Source organism: Orycteropus afer, unplaced genomic scaffold, assembly GCF_000298275.1.
Source record: "Orycteropus afer afer isolate SDZICR_OR568_19922 unplaced genomic scaffold, OryAfe1.0 scaffold00033, whole genome shotgun sequence".
NCBI classification, from domain to species: Eukaryota; Metazoa; Chordata; class Mammalia; order Tubulidentata; family Orycteropodidae; genus Orycteropus; species Orycteropus afer.
This window is the reverse complement of record NW_006921620.1, coordinates 4,161,758-4,183,476: the sequence shown is the minus strand read 5'-3', so window position 1 is coordinate 4,183,476 and position 21,719 is coordinate 4,161,758. Positions and strand designations below refer to the sequence as shown.

Below are 21,719 nucleotides of genomic sequence, written 5' to 3'. Positions count from 1 at the left end.
TTCTACTCTGTACACAGGGGATCACCATGAGTTGGAAGTAATTCAACAGCAACTAGTTAGTCCAGGTTTCAACATCAAAGATCTGACCTCTAGATACAATTGCCTGTAAGAAACCTACATCTACATATCCTATAGACATTACAAAATAGAGCTCATTATTATTTTACAAAATCATCTATTTTGATTCATGATACAATTATCCACCAATCACTCAAACCAATAACCTAAAGATATCCTAGATTCTTCCCTCTATCCTACTACCGTCTGCCTGTAATATATTTAAGCAGTCTCTAGAACCCACTGATTGTTCCATCTTAGTATCTCTCACATCTATTTCCTGAACACGATCACTTTCAAGGTCTCTTGCCTGGTTGCTCAAGAGTCTCCTTAATTTGTTTTTCATTTCTCCAGTACATCTTCACAATGATATGAGTGAGCTTCCTAAAACACAGTTCTTATCATTTACCCTGCTTAGCAATATTCAAAAATACAACAAAATCTTCAAATACTTGAGAAGCTCAAGCCTCTACTAGTCTGTGAAGCCTCTTTTTATGCCTGAGTTCAGTAAATCCCTCTTCATGCTACCCTGTCATAACTATCACTTACTTTTATTTCTTATTCCAAAACATAGAAATTATTTGTTTACATACTTGTCAATCTTACTGGACAATGAACTCTTTAGAACAGGTATCATATGCTATGCATCACTGAATCTCCCAGAGAACTACCACCTGAAATGTGGTAGAAACTTGACAATTGTTTAATAAATGAACATTCTTCAGTTACCTACACTTTGAATCTTCTCACTCTAACTTTCTCCTTAAGTGTTATTTCTTCTGTCCTTTTATCTTTCTTTTAATAGAATCATTAACTTCCATTGTTTCAATTATTATTTAGAGATGGAAGACTTCCACAATTGTATTTCTTAATATTGAGTTCAACATCTGAATATCTAACTTGTGGCCTTCCTCCATTTAAGTTTTTATTTCCACTATGTTTCTATGTAGAATCTGTTCATGAAACATCCACTCTGAGGATCAGAAGTGGGCCCTTTTGAGTAGTAGATCCCGGAAGGCCAGCAGAGAGCTATGTAATCTATTCTGCCTTCACTTTCATTGAGGTGATGGGAGTAAATGTCTTCTTTTTTAATTGTGCTTTGGGTGCAAATTTAGAGAGTAAATTTGTTTTACATTCAACAGCTCATGTACATTTGATTTGATGCTCCAATTAACATCCTCAACCATAACAAACTCTCTTCCCGTCCTGTCCAAGACTACCCAACCCCCATGCCCTTCTTAACTATGCACTCCCCCGTCTTTCCAGCTTTCCCTCTACGTGAATGCTGACCCTCTGGTGCCTCACAGCTGAATATTCTAAGGGGTGCATCTCCCTAGAGTAGGTGGGTGCATCATCTGGGGTAGGTGTCCCCATGTAGGTCTCTCTACTAAGCTAATCCATGAGAGTGAGTCCAATTCTAGGACTAAAGGGTAACCAGGGGCCCTGGTTTGGTCTTGGGGGTTCCACCAGACTGTATCTGACCAGTAATTCTGGTCATTTTTGTGTGTGTGTGTATGTGTGTCTGTATTGTAAATACATTTCATTGAATGTACAGTTAAATACACAAAAGTAAAGTGACATAGGTCAATACATTTTCTTTTTTGAAGTGTTTCCTCCCATCCCCTCTCACACCTGATAACCAACAAAAAAAGTTTCCTTGCATATATAAACCTCTCCTTGACTTTTTACAACAATGAACTAATACTATATTTGTCCTTCTGTGACTGACTTATTTCAATCAGCATAATGTCCTCCATGTTCATCCATGTTATGCAGTGTTTTGTGGACTCTACACTATTCTTCAGGAATGAACAAGATTCCATGTGTGTATGTACCACAGTTTGGTTACCCATTTTTCTGTTGATGTGCATGTAGATTGTTTCTATCTTTTTGCTACTGTAAATAGTGCTGTGATGAACATGAGTGTGCATATATCTATTAGTGTCCTGGCTCTCACTTCTTTAGGATATATACCTACTTATAAGATTGCTGGGAGCTCTGGTAGCATAGTGCCTAAGGCACTTGATTGCTAACCAGAAGGCTGGTGGTTCAAACCCACTAGCCACTCCTCGGAAGAAAGATGGGGCAATCTACTTCCGTAGTGATACTGCCTCGGAAACCCAAGGAGGGGTTGCTATGAGTCGGATCTGACTAGACGGCACATAACAACAACAACAACGAGATTGCTAGGTCAAATGTTATTTCCAATTCCAGCTTTTTAAGGAATCACCAGGGAGCTCTGGTGGTGTAGTGCATAAAGCATCTGACTGTTAACCAAAAGGCTGGTGGTTCAAACCCACCAGCCACTCCTCAGAAGGAAGGTTGGGCAATCAACTTCTGTAGTGATACTGCCTCAAAAACCCAAGGAGGGGTCACTAAATGCAACCATTGCCATGGAATCAGATCCGACTCATAGCGACCCCTCCTTGGGTTTCCAAGGCAATATCACTGCGGAAGTAGATTGCCCAACCTTCCTTCTGGGAAGTGGCTGGTGGGTATGAACCACCAGCCTTCTGGTTAGCAGTCAAATGCCTTTCACACTACACCACCAGAGCTCCCACATCCTCTTCCGCATTTGTTGTTTTCTGTATTGTTGAACTTTGCCATTAGTGCTGGGGTGAGATGGTATCTCACTGTTGTTTTGATTTGCATCTCTTTGATGGCTAATGATACTGAGCATTTCTCCATGTATTTGCTGGCCTCCTGAATATCCTGTTTGGTGAAGTGTCTATTCATAGCTTCTGCCTATTTTTAAATTGGATTCTTAATCTTTTTGTTGTTGAGGTGTTGGAGTATTCTACAAATTTTAGAAATAAGTCCTCTGTCAGATATGTCATTGCCAAATATTTTTTCCCAATCTGTAGGTTCTCATTTACTCTTTTGGAGAAGTCTTTGGAAACACATAAAAATTTAATTTTTAGAAGGTCCCGTTCATCTCATTTATCTTCAGCTGTTTGTGCATTTTCAGTTATGCTTGACAATCTTTTTATGCCATAAATTGTTGTTGTTGTTAAATTTGCCCATAGTTTTTCCTTGAGGAACTTTATACTTTTAGGTTTCACAATGAAGACTTGGATCCATCTGAAATTGTTGTTCTTGTTGTTAGGTGCTGTCAAATTGTCTCTGACTCATAGCGACCCTATGCACAGCACAACCTATGTACAGGTAGGTTCCTTATGAGTACAATTAAGTGTTCTGGAATTCTCATTCTTCTCAGTTAGCCACAATTTGTTATGATCCACACAATCGAATGCATTTTCATAGTCAATAAAACACAACTAAACATCTTTCTGGTATTCTTTGCTTTGAGCCAAGACCCATCTGACATCAGCAATGAATTATCCTTCATTCCACATCCTCTTCTGAATCCAGCTTGCACCTCTGGAAGTTCTCTGTCAATATACTGCTGCAACCGTTTTTGAATTATCTTCAGTGAGATTTTATTGCATGTGATATTAATGATATTGTTCGATAATTTCTATAGTCTGTGGGATCACCTTTCTTTGCAATGGGTACAAATATGGATCTCTTCCAGTCAGTTGGCCAGGGAAGCTGTCTTCCAAATCTCTTGGCATAACCAAGTGAGTACCTCCAGCAGGGCATCCGTTTGTTGAAACATCTCAATGGGTATTCCATCAACTCCTAAAGCCTTGTTCTTTGCCAATTCCTTCAGTGCAGCTTCCACTTCTTCCTTAAATACCACTGGTTCTTGATCATATGCCAACTTCTGAAATGGATGAACATCAACCAATTCTTTTTGGTACAGTGACTCTATGTATTCCTTCTATCTTCTTTTGATGCTTCCTCCATCATTCAATATTTTGCTCATACAATCTTTCAATATTGCAACTCGAGGCTTAAATTTTTTCCTCAGTTCTTTCACCTTGAGAAATGCCGAGTGTGTTCTTCTCTTTTAGTTTTCTAACTCCAGGTCTTTGCACATTTCATTATAGTAATTGGCTCTGTGTGCTTGAGCTACTCTTTGAAATCTTCTGTTCAGCTCTTTTATCTTGTCATTTCTTCCATTTGCTTTAGTTACTCTCGACTCAAGGGCAGGTTTCAGAGTCTCTTCTGACATCCATTTTGGTTTTGTCTTCCTTTCTCATCTCTTTAATGACCTCTTGCTTTCCTCATGGATGATGTTCTTGATGTCATCCCACAATTCTAGTTTTCGGTTATTGCTGTTCAATGAATCAAATCTATTCTTTAGATGGTCTCTAAATTCAGGAGGGATCCATTCAAGGACCTATTCTGGCTCTTGTGGACTTGTTCTAATTGTTTTTAACTTCAACTTGAATTTGCATATGGGCAGTTGATGGTCTGTTCCACAATCAGCTCCTGGCCTGGTTTTGGCTGAAGATATTGAGCTTTTTCAATCACCTCTTGCCACAGATGTAGTCATACTGATTCCTGTGTACTCCATCTGGTGAAGTCCACATGTATAGCTGCCCTATGTGTTGTTGAAAAAAGGTGTTTGCAATGAATAAGTCATTGGTCTTGCAAAATTCTGTCATATGATCTCCAGCATCATTTCTGTCACCAAGGCCAAATTTTCCAACTACTGGTGATTCTTCTTTGTTTCCAACTTTTGCATTCTAGTCACCAGTCATAATTAACACATCTTGATTGCATGTTCAATCAATTTCAGACTGCAAAAGTTGGTAAAAATCTTCAACTTCCTCATCTTTGTCTTTGGTGGTTGGTGCATAAATTTAAATAGTAGTAGTATTAACTGGTCTTCTTTGTAGGCGTATGGATATTATCCTATCACTCACAGCACTGTACTTCAGGACAGATCTTGAAACATCCTTTGTGATGATGAACACCATGCCATTCCTCTTCAAACTTTCACTCCCGGCATAGCAGATCATATGGTTGTCTGATTCAAAATGGCCAAAAGCAGTCCATTTCAGCTCACTAATGCCTAGGATATACCAATCTTTATGTAATCCATTTCATTTTTTACAACTTCCAATTTTCCTACATTCATACTATGTACATTTCATGTTCCGATTATTAATGGATGTTCACAGCTGTTTCTCAATTTGAATCATGCTACATCAGCAAATGGAGGTCCTAAAAGCTTTACTTTATTCATATCATTCAGGCTGATTCTACTCTGATGAGGCAACTCTTTCCCAATCATATTTTGAGTGCCTTCTGACCTAAAGGGCTCATCTGCCTGCACTGTATCAGATAATGTTTCCAGGCTATTCATAAAGTTGCCCGGTAATGTATCAGACAGTGTTTCTCTGCTATTCATAAGGTTTTCTCTGGCCAATTCTTTGAGAAGTGGATGACCTCTTCCTTCTTCCTAGTGTGTCTCAGTCTATGAGCTGCACTGAAACCTGTGCACCATGTGTAATCCTGCTGGCATTTGAAATACCGGTTGCACAGTCTGAAACTTCAGAGCAATGAACAAGCCACCACAGTAAGACAAACTGACAGACAAGTTCATCTCCCTGTTTGAAACCTCTCCACCTTCCCCTTACCTGGATCCTACCTGGATTGTTGTTCCTGGCGTTCCCCTCCCTTTCCTGCCTCTGAGGGTGGGGTTTATCTCTGAAGTTAGTTTTTCTATACACATGAGGTATGGATCTTGTTTCACCTTTCTGCAAATGGATATCCAATTTTGGCAACACCATTAGTTAGAGACCACCTCTTGCCTGCCATTTAATGGATTTCAGACCTTTGTCAAAAATCAGCTGACCACAGGTCGATGGATCTATTTCTGCTTTCTCAATTCTTTTACACTGGTCTATGTGTCTGTCATTGTATCAATACCAGGTTGTTTTGACTACTGTGGCTGTATAGTAGGTTGAGATCCAGGAGTGTGAGACCTCCTACTTTGTTCTTCTTTTTCAATAGTGCTTTATTTATTTGAGGTCCCTTTCTTTTCTATATAAAATTAATGATTGGTTTCCCCATATCCTTAAAGAATGCTGATGGGAACTGGATTGGAATTGCATTGAATGTATAGATTGCTTTGGGTAGTATTGATATTTATACAATGTGCACTCTTATTATTCACAAGCAAGGCATGTTCTTGAATTTATGTAGGTCTCTTATGGTTTCTTGGAGTAGTGATTTGTAGCTTTCTTTGTACAGGTCTTTGTGTCCCTAGTGAGATTTATTCCCAAGCATTTTAGTTTTGTGGTACCTATTGCTATGGGTCGGGTCCAACTCGATGACACATAACAACCATAATTGTAAATGATATTGATTTCCTTATTTCATTTTCAGCAATCTCTTTGCTGGTGTAGAGGAACCCAACTGTTTTTTGTATGTTGACCTTGTATCACACCACTATCCTATTAGTTCTAGTAACTTTTTTGCTGAATCTCTTGGGTTTTCTAAGTATAGCATCATATCATCAGCAAATAGGGATAGTTTTATTTCTTCCTTACCAATCTGGATGCCTTTGATTTCCCTTTCTTGCCTGATTGCCCTAGCTAGGACTTCCAATACAATGTTGAATAGAAGTGGTGACAGAGGTCATCCTTATCTGGTTCCTGTTTGCAAGGGGAATGGTTTCAGTCTCTCTCCATTGAGAATAATGTTGGCTGTTGATTTTGCATATATCCCCTTTACTATGTTGAGGAATTCCCTTCTATTGCTATTTTACTGAGAGTTTTGATGAGGAATGGGTGTTGTTGTTGTTAGGTGCCCTCGAGTTGTTTCTGACTCATAGTGAACCCCTGTACAGCACAACAAAACACCGCCCAAACCCAAGCCAGCTCCATGATCCTTGCTATACTTGAGCCCATTGTCACAGCCACAGTGTCAATCCATCTCGTTGAAGGCTTTCCCCTCTTTCATCGACCCTCCACCTTACCAAGCATGATATCCTTCTCCAGGGAATGGTCCCCTCTGACAACATGACCAAAGTAGGTGAGACAAAGTCTGGCCATCCTTGCTTCCAAGAAGCATCTCGGCTGCACTTCCTCCAGAACAGATTTGTTAGTTCTTTTGGCAGTCCATGGTACCTTCAGCATTCTTTGCCAGCACCACAACTCAAAAGCATCAACTCTTCTTTGGTCTTCCTTATTCACTGTCCAGCTCTCACGTGCATAAGGGGCAACTGGAAATACCATGGCTTGTGTCAGGCGCACCTTAGACCTCAAGGAGACATCCTTGCTCCTCAGCACTTGAAAGAGTTCCTTCGCAGCCGACCTGTCCAGTGCTACGTCGCCTAATGTCCTGACTGCTGCTTCCATTGACCTCAATTGTAGAACCAAGCAACATGAATTCTTTGACAACCTCAAGCTTTTCTCCATTTATCGTGATGCTGCTTATTGATTCAGTTGTGAGGATTTTTGTCTTCTTTATATTGAGATGTAATCCATACTGCAGACTGTGTTCTTGAATCTTCATCAGTAAGTGCCTCAAGTCATCCACATTTCAGCAAGCAAAGTTGTATCATCAGCATATCTCATGTTGTTAATGATTCTTCCTCCAATCCTGATGCCACGTTTTGCTTTATATAGTCCAGCTTCTCGGATTATTTGCTCAGCATATAGATTGAATAAGTTGGGGAAAGGATACAACCCTGACGCACTCCCTTCCTGATTTTAAACCATGCAGTATCCCCTTGTTCCATTTGCACGACAGACTTCTGGTCAAGGTACCCAAAGAATGGGTGTTAGATTTTATCAAATGCCTTTTCTACACAAATTGATATGATCCTGTGGTTCTTTTCCTTTATTTTATTTACGTGATGGATGATGTTGATTGTTTTTTCTAATGTTGAACCATCCTTGCATAGCTAGTATGAACCCCACTGGGTCACAATGCATATTTTGTTGATATGTTGTTTGAGACTATTGGCTGGAATATTGTTGGAAGATTTTTCCATCTATATTCATGAGGGGTATTGGTCTGTAGTTTTCCTTTATAGTGATGTTTTTGCCCTGTTTTGGTATCATGCTTATGCTTGCTTTATAAAATGAATTTGGGAGGATTCCATCCTCTTCTATGTTCTGGAATAGTTTGAACAGGACTGGTGTCAGTGCTTCTCTGAATGTTCGGTAGAATATGCCAGTGAAAACGTCTGGGTCAGGGTTTTTTTGTTGGTAATTTTTTTAAGACCTGTTCAATTTCTCCTTCTGTTATGGGTCTGTTTAAATTTCCTACCTCAGCCTCTGTTAGTTTAGATAAGTAGGATGTTTCTAGAAATCTGTCCATTTCTTCCAGATTTTTTAATATGCTGGAATATAGTTCTTCATTGTTGTTGTTGTTATATGCCGTGGAGTCATATCTGACTCATAGTGAGCCCTTCTTGGGCTTCCGAGGCGGTATCACTACGGAAGTAGATTGCCCAACCTTCCTTCCCAAGAGTGGCTGGTGGGTTTGGACCGTCAGCCTTCTGGTTAGCAGTCAAGTGCCTTAGGCACTATGCTACCAGAGCTCCCTAGTTCTTCATAGTATGCTGATACTATTCTTTAATTTCTGTTGATTCTGTTGTGGTGTCGCCCAATTCATTTCTTAGGCATGTTATTTGTATTCTCTCCCTCTTTTCCTTTGTTACATTTGACATTGGTTTGTCCATTTTATTAATCTTTCCAAAAAACTAACTTCTAGTCTTGCTGATTTTTTCTATTCTCTTTCTATTTACTGTTTAATTAATTTGTTTGAATATTATTTCTTTTTGTCTGGTGACTGTAGACTTTTTTGCTGCTCTTTTTCTAATTGTCGGAGATGCTGGGTTAAGGTGTTGAGTTTGACTCTTTCTTTTTTGATGTGTGCATTTATTGCTATAAATTGGCCTCTGATCACTGCTTTTGCTGTGTCCCAAAGATTCTGGTATGTTGTGTTTTCATTCTTGCTTGATTCAAGGAATTTTTTTAATTTCATTTTTTATTTCTTCTATTACCCAGTCATTTTTAAGGAGAGTGTTACTCAATTCCCAAGTGTTTGCTGTTTTTCTGTTCATCTTCCTATTATTGATTTCTAATTTTACAGCACTGTGATCTGAGAAGATGCCTTGCAGTATTTCAATGCTTTTAAATTTAATGGGGCTTGCTTTGTGGCCTAACATTTGGTCTATCCTGGAGAATGTTCCATGTGAACTGGAAAAGAATGTATATCGTGCTGCTGTTGGGTGAAGTGCTCTGTAGATGTCTATAAGATCAAGTTGGGGATTGTATCATTTAGTTCTTCTTTATCTTTGTTGAGTTTCTTTGCAGTTGTTATATCTCTGATTGAAAGTGGTGTATTAAAGTCTCCTACTACAATTGTGGAGTCATCTCTTTGTTTTGTCAGTGATTTTTAGTCTATTTGTGTCTTTCTCTCAGGTGTGTGTCCTGTAGACAGCATATTGACAGGTTATGTTTGCTTTTCCAGTCCTCAACTCTCCGTAGCTTGAGTGGTTCATTTAATCCAGTAACATTCAATGTAACTATCAACAAGTATGAATTTACTGGTATCATTTTGTTATGTGCTTTTCGTGGTGTTCCTGATTTCTTTATTCCATATAATTTTCTGTGTGAGTTCATTTTGTTTATGAATCATGTTATCACTTCCTATTGCTGTTGTTTTGGTCTTTGCCAAATATTTGTGTTTGTCCTCTTTTTTATTTTAATGTGAAGGTTTATCATTTTTCTTTGCAGTTACATTGTGATTTATAATTTTCTTCCCAAGTTTAGAACAATCCATTCTATCTTGCAGTTGTCTTGATTTTCCTACCACCGAGTTCTTTTTTTTCCCCCTCTTTAGTTTGTAGTTGTCCTCCTTTGCCAATTGATGTCTCTGGTTCCCTGTTTACAATCTTGTTGGCTTATTTACTTCAGATTCTTCCATAACTGGGTTGGTTTCTGCATTACATCATTATGTATGTTAATGGTAGGTTGTTGTTTGCTGTTGTTGGTTTTCCGTCCAGAGGACTCCCATTAGCATCTCTTGTAAAGTTGGTCTTGTTTTAACAATTCCCTTAATTTCTGCATATCTGGAAACATCCTAATTTCACCATCATATCTGAGGGATAATTTTGCTGTGTATATTATTCTTGGTTGGATTATTTTTTTTCTTCCAATGTTTTATATGTACCATCTTTGGTAGTTAAGTTTGTGTGTCAACTTTGCTGGCCTCTTGAGTAGGTGGGCAGCTGGATGTAGTATTCCCCATGATGAGACTGGTAATTAACTCCACAGAGGAATCTATTGTGAGCAGCTGAGTAGCTGCTGTAGGGATATGGTCTGCTGCCTGTATATAAAGAAAAAACATGGACAACGGTCTCTAGCTTATGGCATGCTTGAACCCTGCGTGTAGTCATGTTGTTGTTCACCAGCCTGCCATGCTCTGCCGACCTTGGGACTTTCAATGGACTTGAATTAATGGCTTGCCATGTGGTTTGGTAACATCGGGACTGTGCCTTTTTATTTGTCAACTGTGGGCTTGTCAGCCTCAGCAGCTAAGTGAAGAAAACCCTCCAGCTTCAGTGGGCTGGGAGCAGGAGGCAGAGCTGAAGCCCAAGGTTGAGGGGCTTTCACTCAGGCCCTAAAGCCTGGCACTATGAACTCCGATTTAAAGCCTCCAAACTATAAGAGAATAAACTCCTGTTTGTTCAAGCCATCCCATTTGTGGTATATTCTTGTCAGAGCAGCACTAGATAACCAGAACACCATCCTCACTGCCTTCTTGCCTGCATGGTTTCTGCTGAAAAATCAGAGCTTAGTCTTACTGGTTGCCCCTTGTAGGTAACTTCATTTTTCCTGCACTGCTTTTAGGATTCTCTGTCTTTGGTTTTGGTGAGTTTGATGATGATCTGTCTGGGTGATTTTCTTTTGGGGTCTATCATGTTTGGGGTTCACTGGACTTCTTGAATGGTTATATTCTCATCTTCCATCATATCAGGGAAATTCTCTTCCAACAAATCTTCGACAATTTTCTCTGTGGTTATATTTGTCTCTTCCTGTTCTGGAATTCCAATTACATGTAGGTTATTTCTTTTGACAGTATCCCACATGAATTAGGCTTTATTCATTTATTTTGATTCTTTTTCTGATTGATCACCTTTCCAAAGAAGTACTGAGGTATTTGTCTTCAATCTCACTAATTCTGTCTTCCACTGATTCAATTCTACTCCACTGCCTGTTCAGTGTCTTATTAATTTCTGAAAATTTAGAATAAATCTTCTGGATTTCTACCTGTAGATTTTGTATCGTTCCTAATTTTTCATTTACTTTGTCATTTTGTTCTTGTATTGTCTTCTGAAACTAGGGTTTTGTCTGTGTTTTCCTCAATTTTGTCAGTGTTTTCCTTGAACTGTCTCTCAATCTGTTGACGGTACCTAAATATAATTCTTTTGCATTCCTTACCATGGAGTTCCAATTCTGTGTCTTCTGTAGGGATGTGTTCTGGGTCTGTTCCCTGGCCCTTTATTTCTCCTGTTTTATCTTGCTTCTTTGTGTGGACTGTGATGCTCTGTTGTCTCTGAGACATTGTGACATTTTTGTGTTTATATTTAATTGGTGACCGTATACTGAAGTGATTTGCCCAAAATTTTTATTTTGTTTGGACTTTAACTAAGTAAGCAGGGTACTTTGCTCATCTACTCACTAGTTGGCAGCACTTATGCACTCACCACCTATCTCCATTCCAGCTGTCAGCCTCCTGTATGTCCCTGCTGTTCTTGGCAAGCAGAGCCTATATAGGACCCTGGAATCCAAATGAGAATGATGTCACTTTAAATATCCAAAATGGCCACTGCTTGTAAACATTCAAAATGGCTGTGCCCTTAGTCACTTTAAATATCCTAAATGGCTACCATTTAGGCTGCACAATCCAGACAGGTGAAAGTCCACAGCTTAGGCTGTCTCCCTCTTTGCTGTTTTCCTTCTTAGTCATCGGCCACCAGCACAGTTGTCCGTGCAGTCCTTGGCAACCAGCGCTGATCTTTAGGTCAATTCTCAGGTCCCAGCACCACTTGGAAATATTCACACTGTTGGTGCCTTCAGAGTAGCTAGCAGTCTGCAGCTTCATCCATATCCATACTCACTGTTTTCATTCAGGTTCTTCCACTAGTCGGTGCCTACTCCACTTCTGTATACTTCCTTGCAAAGCTCAGGGCTCCAGGATTATCTTCTGTATCTCTGTCAATTGGTTTTGCTTTTCTTTGTTGAAGAACACCTGAGTAGCTTGTATGTGTATTCTGCCATCTTACCAGAAGTCCTCATTTTTGTGTTTTTGAATTTTGTTCCACATTTTTTCCTCTCACTCTATCCAGGATCTCCAGTTTTGATCCCTTGATTTTCTTCTCTCTTCTTTGCTTCAGATAAGAGGAGACCAACAGTTGCATCTTAGATGGCTGCTCGAAAGTTTTTAAGACCCCAGTTACTACTCAACAAAGTAGGTTGTGGAACAAGATTTTTAGATACTATTTTGTGACAACTGAGAATGATGTCCCCTGATACTATGGTCCTGAGTTGGTAAGCCTGGTGATTCTCTCTCTCTCAGGGTTTTTGGTTGTATCTGAGAGGTTACTCTGTCTCCTGTTGCTCGTGTAAAGTAAATGGCTGATTTTGTAGCACAAGTACATATGTAAGATTATCTTCAGCCAAATCTATCCTTGGTCTAGGGTGTCCTGTTCACTGACCCCTACCTGATCTTCTCACCTGTCTATGCATTTATTTGTAACCTGGTGTCTGGTGTTAGTGGTGATGCAGAATTGCATCTATGTTAGTATTTGCCTCTGTTGTCTGTATCTTATGCACACATTTCAGTGTCCTTCCTTTCTCCAATGTCATCATGCTAGTAACAGACCCTTTCCATACCATGCCTCCCCTCACCCAAATCAACGTGTGACCCCCAACTGATCCAAAATATTTCCTCCCACCCCCACCCTCCATCCCCAGTAAAAATAAAGAGAGTTTCCTTCCCTAAATAAACCTTTCCTTGACTTTTTAAAATAATGGGCTCATACAATATTTGTTGTTCTGTGATTGACTTATTTCACTCAGCATAATGTCCTCCAAATTCATCCACATTGTGAGATAATTTGTGTTTCTTCATTATTTTTTAATGTAGTATAGTATTCCACTGTGTGAATGTACCACAGTTTGGTTATTCACTCATATGTTCGTGGGCATTTAGGTTGTTTCCATCTCTTTGCTATAAGGAATTGTGCTGTGATGAATATGGGTGTGCATAGGTCTGTTCGTGTCCTGTCTCCCACCTCTTTAGGAGATATTCCTAGTAATGGAATAGCTGGATCAAATGGTATTTCTTTTCCAGTTTTTTAAGGAAACACCATAACATTTTCAATAATGGTTGTACCATTCTGCAGTACCACCAGCAGTGTATGAGAGTTCCAATCTCTCAACAACCTCACCAACATTTCTTATTTTCTCTTTTTGAACTCTGCTATTGTTGTCAGGGTAAGATTATATCTCATTGTTGTTTTGATTTCCATCTGTCTAATGGCTAATGATCGTGAGCATTTCTTCATGCTCAGTATATCTTCTTCAGTGAAGTGTCCGTTCATGTCCCTTGCCCATTTTTGAATTGGGTTGTTTGTCTTTTTGGTGTTGAGGTGTTGAAGTTTTCTATAAATTATGGAGATAAGTCCTTTTTCAGATACGCCATAAGCCAAATATTTTTTCCCAATCTGTAGGTTCTCTTTTTACCCTTTGGGAAAAGTCTTTAGATGTGCGTAAGAATTCAGTTTTTAAAAGGTCCCAGTCAGCTAACTTCTCTTCCACTGCCTACACGTTTTGGGTTATGATTGATAGTCTATTTATGCCACAGATTAGGGCCCCTAGATTTGCCCCTATTTTATCTTTGATGAGCTTTATAGTTTTGGGTTTTACATTTAAGTCTCTGATCCAACTTGAGTTCGTTTTTGTGTATGGGGTGAGGTGGGTCTTGTTTAATTTTTCTGCAAGTGGATAGCCAATTTTGCCAGCATCATTTGTTAAACAGTCTATCTCTCCCCCATTTAATGGGTTTTGGTTGTCACAGATCAGCTGTCCATAGATGGATGGGTCTATTTCTGGGTTTTTCATTCGGTTCCATTGGTCTATCTGCCTGTTATTATACCAGTACCATGCTGTTTTAACTACTGTGGCTGTATAGTAGGTTTTTAATCTGAAAGCATGAGACCTCCCACTTTGTTTTTGTTCTTCAGCAGTGCTTTATTTATCTGAGGTCCCTTTCCTTTCCATGTGAAATTAATAATAGGTTTTTCCATGTCCTTAAAAAATGTTAATGGTATCTGGATCAGGATTGCATTGAATGTGTAGACTGCTTTGCGTAATATTGACATTTTCACAATATTCAGTCTTCCTATCCATGAACAAGGCAAGTTCTTCCATTTATGTAGATGCCGTGTAGTTTCTTGCAGTAGTGTTTTGTAGGTTTATTTTTTTGTGTAGGTCTTTTGTGTCTCTGATAAGATTTACTCCTAAATATTTTACCTTTCTGGTAGCTATTGTAAACAGTATTGTTTTCCTTATTTCCTTTTCAGAGGCCTCTTTGTTAACATAAAGGAATACAACTGGTATTTTTATGTCTGCTGGCCTTGTATCCTGCCACTTTGCTGAAACTTTCTATTAGTTCCAGTAATTTTTTTGCAGAGTTTCTTGGATTTCCTATGTATAGGATCATGTCATCTGCAAATAGAGATAGCCTTATTTTCGCTTTGCCAATTTGGATGCTTTTTATTTTTCTTTCTTGCCTTATTGACCTGGCTAGGACTTCCAATACAATGTTAAAAAGAAGTGGTGATAGAGGGCATCCTTGTCTGCTTCCTGTTTAGAAGGGGAATGCTCTGAGTCATTGGCTGTTGGCTTTGCATATATGCCTTTTATTATGTTGAGGATTTTCCCATCTATCCCTATTTTGCTGAGAGTTCTGAACAGGAATGGGTGTTGGATTTTATCAAATGCCCTTTCTGTGCTGATTATTGGGATCATATGTTTCTTTACTTTTGTTTTGTTTATGTGGAGGATTATATTGTTTTTCTGATGCTAAACCATCCTTGCATACCTGGTATAAATCCCATTTGGTCAGGATGTATTATTATTATTATTATTATTATTATTGTATGTTGTCGGATTCTGTTGGCTAGGACTTTATTGAAGATTTTTATGTCTTCAATATTTGAAGATATTTGTCTGTAGTTTTTTTCTTTTTAGTGGTGTCTTTCCCTGTTTTTGGTGTTAGTATTGTGCTTGCTTCACAGAATGAATGTGGGAGTATTCCATCTTTTTCCATGCTCTGGAATGGTTTGAGTAGCATAGGCGTCAACTTTTTCCTGAATGTTTAGTAAAATTCTCCAGTGAAGCCATCTGGGCCAAGACTTTTTTTGGGGGAAATTTTTTATGACTTGCTCAATTTCTTTTGCTAGGTGTCCATTCAAGTATTCTGTATCTGACTGGGATAGTTTAGGCAGATCTTGTGTTTCTAGAAACTTGTCCATCTCTTCCAGATTCTCGAATCTGTTGGAATATAGTTCTTCATAATATTCTGCTATTATATTTTTTATTTCAGTTTGTTCTGTTGTGATGTCACCCTTCTCATTTATTATTCGTATTGTTTGTATCTTCTCTTTTTCTTTGTTAAATTTGCCAATGGTTTGTCAATTTTGTTAATCTTTTCAAAGACCCAACTTCTGTTTTGCTGATTTTTCCCATTTTTTTTCTTTCATTTATTTTCACTCTAATCTTTATTATTTCCTTACTTCTGCATACTGTAGGTTTCCTTTGTTGCTCTTTTTCTAATTGTTGGAGTTGTTGAGTTAGAACGTTGATGTTGATTCTTTCCTCTTTTTTCATATGTGCATTTATTGCTATAAACTGACGTTTGAGTACTGCTTTCGCTGTGTCCCAAAGGTTTTGATAAGTTGTATCTTCATTCTCATTTGTTTCTAAGAATATTTTTATTTCACACTTTATTTCTTCTCTTACCCAGTAGTTTTTGACCAGTGTATTATTCAGTGTCCACATATTTGATATTGTTTCCTTGATCTTCCTACTATTGATTTCTAATTTTATAGCACTGTGATCAAGAAGATTCTTTGTAGTACTGCAATGCTTCTGAATTTACTGAGGCTTATTTTGTGTCCTAATATATGGTCTATTCTGGAGAATGCTCCATGTGCACTGCAGAAGAATGTGTATTGTGCTTTTGTTGGGTGGAGTGCTCTGTATATGTCTATGAGATCAAGTTGGTTCATTGTGTTGTTGAGTTCTGTATCTTCGCTGAGTTTTTTTCTACTTGTTCTGTCCCTCCTTTGAAAGTGGCATGTTAGCCTCCAACTACTATTGTAGAGCTGTCTATCTTTCCTTTCAATACAGTTAACACTTGTTTTACATATTTTGGAGCACTTTCATTGGGTGCATGGATATTAATTACAGTGATGTCTTCTTTGTCAATTGTTACTTTTAGAATTGTATAATGTCCTTCTTTGTCCATTATGCTGCTTTTCACCTTGAAGTCTATTTTTCAGAAATTAATATTGCCACTCCTGCTTTTTTGGTTGCCATTAGCTTGGTATATATTTTTTCCACCTCTTATTTTTCCACCTCTAAATTTTTTATTTGTTTTTACCTTCGAGTCTAAGGTGGGTCTCTTCTGGGCAGTGTTTTGATGGGCCATCTTTTCTTATCCAATCTGCCATTTTCTTTCTCTTGACTAGTGCATTTCATCCATTCACACTGAGTGTAATTATTGATAGGCATGAATTTATTGCTGTCATTCTACTGTGGTTTTTTTTTTGTTGTTGTTATTGTTGTTGTTGAATTCCTTGTTCCAAAAATTATTCTTTGCTGAGCTAATCTTGTCATCAAGTATTTCTTCGTTTTCTTCATTATTGTTGGTTTTGTGCTTACTAAGCCCATGTATTTTTCTTCTCTCTGAGTGTGCTTAGGATGATTGTTAATTTTCTTTGTGGTTACCCTGAAGTAAATTCTTACCTCATTTAGTTTGGAACAGTCAGTTCTCTAAAGACTTTGTCCTGTCTTCCTCTTCATTTGCAAGTTTTGTAATCAACTTTTATGCCCTCTATTTACTTTGTTGCTGGTGTCATCTGCAGACTGACTCCCTTATTTCTCTGTGTACCTTATTTTATGAGCTTATTTTGGGCATCTATTTCTGGTTTGGTTTCTAAGTGGTGATGTCAAGAGTCTTGATTTAATTTGTTCTTCTCTGTTGTGGGTTCTCTATTGTAAGGACTCCCTTTAGTATTTCTTGTAGGGGTGGTTTTCACAAATTCCCTTAATTTCTGTTTGTCTGAGAATGTCTTGATTTCACCCTCATATTTGAGGCACAATTTGGCTGGACATATAATTCTCAGTTGGAGTTCTTTTCTTTCAAGGCTTTATATATTCTATCCCGTTGTGTTCTTGCGTGCACAGTATCTGTTCATCGTAGGTGACATTTTGTTTTTCCCAAGTTCCTCCCAAGATTCTTTCCTTGTTTTTCGTTTTGGAGAGTTTGATTACGACATGTCTTAGTGACTTTCTCTTGGAATCTGTATGGGGTTCAATGAGCTTCTTGGACAGATGTTTTTTTCTTCCTTTATGATATAAGGGAAATTTTCTGTTAGTAAGTCTTCGAATTTTTTTTTTCCCCTCTTCTTGTTCTGATATTTCAATCAGGAATATGGTATTTCTTGTCATGTCATCCCATAGAACTCTTAGGTTCTCTTCATTTCTCTTAAATCTTTATTCTGAGTTTTCCTCAAACAGACTGGCATCAAGGGATTTATTTTCTAACTGGGAAATGCATTCTTCAACCAGTTCTAGTCTACTCTTTTGTCCCACTATATTGTCTACCTCTATAATTTTGGTGTTCATATGGATTTCTAATTGCTGTTTTTGTGTGAGTTCTAATTGTATATTTATCTTGTTATTTTGTTCTTGAATGATTTTCAGGGTACTGTCTGTCTTCTCATTGTTTCTGTTTATGGATTCCTTGAGCTCTTAGAGAATCATATATATATATATATATATACCTTCTGAATTCCTTCTCAGATAGTTCTATTGCTTGATCTTCTTCCACGATAGATAATTCTTTATCCTGGGCTTTTATTTCTATTATCTTGTCCTCTGTTTTTTTTGTTTCTTTGTTTGTTTGTTTTATTTGTTTTTTTTGAGACTGTTGTTTCCTAGACATTCTGAAGCTGTTGTCTTTAACTGTTAGTTATGTATTGCTTTGCTTCACCCTCATTTTATGTTTCACCATATCTGAAAGTGTGGAGCAGTTGTACTTTTTTGGTTATTAATTCAGATGTACTGGGTTGCTCTCCAGCTCTCTCTTTTTCTTTGGAATCACTGTTGGGGACGTGGGTGCAGGTCTCTGTTCACTGTGAAGACAATTTGGACTTGGGATGAGCAGGTGTTGTCCACCATCTGTTGTTGATTCTGGGGCACAGATGATACTGGTGTTCAGTGTAAATACTCTTGTTGCCTGGTGGAGGTTTAACGTGTTCCTTCCATTGAATGAGGCAGGGGAGAAAGAAATAAAAAAGGAAGGAAAAAAAAAAAAAGGTACCAGAAGCCAGCCACTGTATAGAAAGGTAGGAGTTTTCCACATCTGGGGGGAGACAGTTCATGATGCAGGCACAGGCAGGGTAGTTTGTGTCTTTCTAAGATGTCTACATAATGATGATGTCCTATTGTGAATCAAAGACCCGCAGTTCAAAATTGAAAGAGACCTCAGTGGGCAGAGAGCCACTACTTTCCACTTGGATCAAAAAGCGTCAAAAATCCAGTACCCCGGTCCACTCTGTGCTAAAAGAGGTCATGGAAAAGTTGAACCCCAGCCCACTGCCATGTACTCATTCCAGGGTTTCACCTCCTCTGAAGGAGTTTCTCCCTTTCCCCCATTCCTTTCTGAACTTCCAACAGCCCAAGCTAAGGGGGGAGGAGTCTTGATCCATTTCCCAGTAAGATTATCTATTTACTCAGAGCCCAAGGTCATGACCAACAAGTCCTGGTGCAGGTATTCTGAGTCCTCAAGTCTCTGTGAGTTCCATGATAGTTTTTTTTTTTTTCCCTCTTCCCCTTCTTCCCTTCAACAACTTCTTTTGTATTTCTAATGAGTCATCTCCTCCATCTCAGCCTCCACCAGCAAGGTGGGTTTGTTTATTTTTCCCAGCTGTTTAATCTGCTCTCTATCTTCTCCTTAGTTGCTCATAGCTCCAATACCATTTCTATCTCCTTTACCTAGATAATCAGGGATTAAGTTGGTTAAACGTGCATATTATAGGTATGACACCATCTTCCTCTCCTCAAGAATAAGTATCTTGATTCTATTTCTGTATCTCTAACCTCCATTCATCTACCCCACCTTTCTCTTTATTTTGTCCCTTCATTTAACTCCAGTGCCGAATTTTCCCTCTTTAGATAAATAAAACGTTTTGGCTAATTATATAAGAAATGGTGAACAACAATCATTGGTATTTACAAACTCCTCATTTCAGTGACTTTATTTTTTATTAAATCACTCTGATAAAAATCACTCCCTTCTTTAACCATAAATAAATATATTCTATTTATATCTAACTTTATTTCTAGAATCGTGAACAAACAAAACAACACCAAACTCACTGCCATCAAGTCGATTCCAACTCAAAGAAACCGACACTGGGTTTCCAAGGTGATAAACCTTTACAGAAGTAGATTGCCCTGTCTTCCTTCCATGGAGTGGCTAGTGGATTTGAACTGCACCATCAGAGCTCCTCAGAATTGTGACAGCAATACAAAATACTGAACTTGCACAACTACCACTTACCTTTTCCAATTTTTCAGCAACTTTCTCTTTATAGTGTTGGAAAGCTTTACTCAGCTCTTCAGCATTATATAGTGCTTCATTCCTTTGTCGTTCAGCCCTAAAATTTACAGAGAGATGATAAATAAAAGAATGCTCTACATTTGAATAGTTTAGGTCCAAAATAACCTACATTGAATTACAGGAATAATTAACAGACTTCAATGTATTAAACAAGAGTATCACACTTAAACCATAAAATGAAGAATAAATATTTGATGATAATAATCTCATATCAATATGAAAAATTATGTATAATATATAATGTTTATAAACATAAACTCTGAGACATAAATACATTCTTACATGCTAACATATTTTTTCAGTTTGGAAAAGTTAAATTAGGGAAGTAGCCTGAAGCTGGATGATAAATTTTCAAAGGTTAGGTATTATAAAATCAGTGAACTGTCTAGAATCTTAGATATACTCAGTAAATTGTATAAACCTTGGAAACAATACAAGTATATTTTCAAAAAAGTATTTCAAAAGAGAGTAATCTCTAACAATACAGAATATAAAAAATCTAAGCAACAAAAAAATTCAAAAATCACCAAGTACTTGGTTAAGCCATAATCTTAGTTGACCCTGACTTTTCCTCCTACGTCTCACAATGTACTGAGACCACAAAGCTGGAACTCGGTCAATTTCACATCCACACTTATCCTCATCTTCGGGAATTTGCTCCATCTTCTGTATTTTCAGTCTCTTCTCATCTTTTGGCTTCTGTGCTACCACTATAAACAAATTGAAGTAATGTATGCTCCCTTCCTGAATCTATGTGATTACTAGGTCTGGATAGCAACTGTGGTTATCAAGGATGTCAATGCAGTTGCAGAGTCCTGGATAAAGAATGCTATTGTTTTAAGGTGTCATGAAGTTGGCTCCAACTAATGGTTTGGATATTTAAAGTGACCGAGGGCACAGCCATTTTGAATGTTTACAAGCGGCGGCCATTTTGGATGTGTAAAGTGACAGAGGGCGCAGCCATTTTTAATGTTTACAAGTGCCAACCACTTTGGATTTTAAAGTGATACCATTCTCATTCGGATTCCAGGGATGTAAGAACAGGCAGCAAGGTGGAAGGCAGGGAGAGGACAGAAAAGGCAAAGGCAAACGAAACAGATTGAGGAGTCAGCCACAGGGACCCAGATGAAGACAGGGAACCCAGGCTACACCCCACAAGGAGCAAGGCAGGAAGGCAGGGAGGGGACAGAAAAGGAAAAGGGGACTGGAACAGACTGAGGAGTTAGCTGCAAGGATCCAGAAAAGGGTGGTTAGAGGGGTTTCCAACAGCTAAAGAAGACAAATTTGTCTGTCGGTTTGTCCTACTGTGGTGACGTGTTTTTGTGAGTCTTGAGACTGTGCCACTGGTGTTTCAAACCCAGTAGGGTGCACTTGGTGAACAGGTATCAGCCCTGCTTACAGACTGAGACAGACTAGGAAGAAGGAGGAGGCCATCCACTTCTCAAAGAATTGGCCATGGAAAACTTTATGAATAGCAAAGAAACACTGTCTGATACATTATTGTGCAACTTTATGAACAATCCAGAAACATTGTCCAATACAGAGGAGGATTAGGAGTCACTTAGCTTAGAAAGCTCTCAAAGTAGCACTGGGCAAAAGCTGCATTATTGGAACACGGAAAGTACGAAGTATGAATCTAGGAAAACTGGAAGTTGTCAAAAATGAAATGGAACACATAAAGATTGATATCCTCAGCATCACTAAGCTGAAAAGGACTGGTTTTGGTCATTTTGAATCATACACCATATGATCTACCATGCCAGGAATGACAGTTTAAAGAGGAATGGCATGGCATTCATCATCACAAAGGATGTTTCAAGATCTGTCCTGAAGTACAATGCTGTCAGTGATAGGATAATATCCATACGCCT

At 38.4% G+C, this 21,719-nt stretch overlaps 1 protein-coding gene across 1 annotated transcript in view; it reads right to left on the bottom strand.

Annotated features, from left to right (window-relative positions):
* CCDC18 (coiled-coil domain containing 18) overlaps positions 1-21,719 on the bottom strand; it is a 162,639-nt gene that overhangs the window by 106,295 nt on the left and 34,625 nt on the right. The window contains exon 6 of the mRNA XM_007936123.1: positions 19,789-19,885. Coding sequence (XP_007934314.1) covers positions 19,789-19,885 — 97 coding nt within the window. The remainder of the gene's footprint in view (positions 1-19,788; positions 19,886-21,719) is intronic.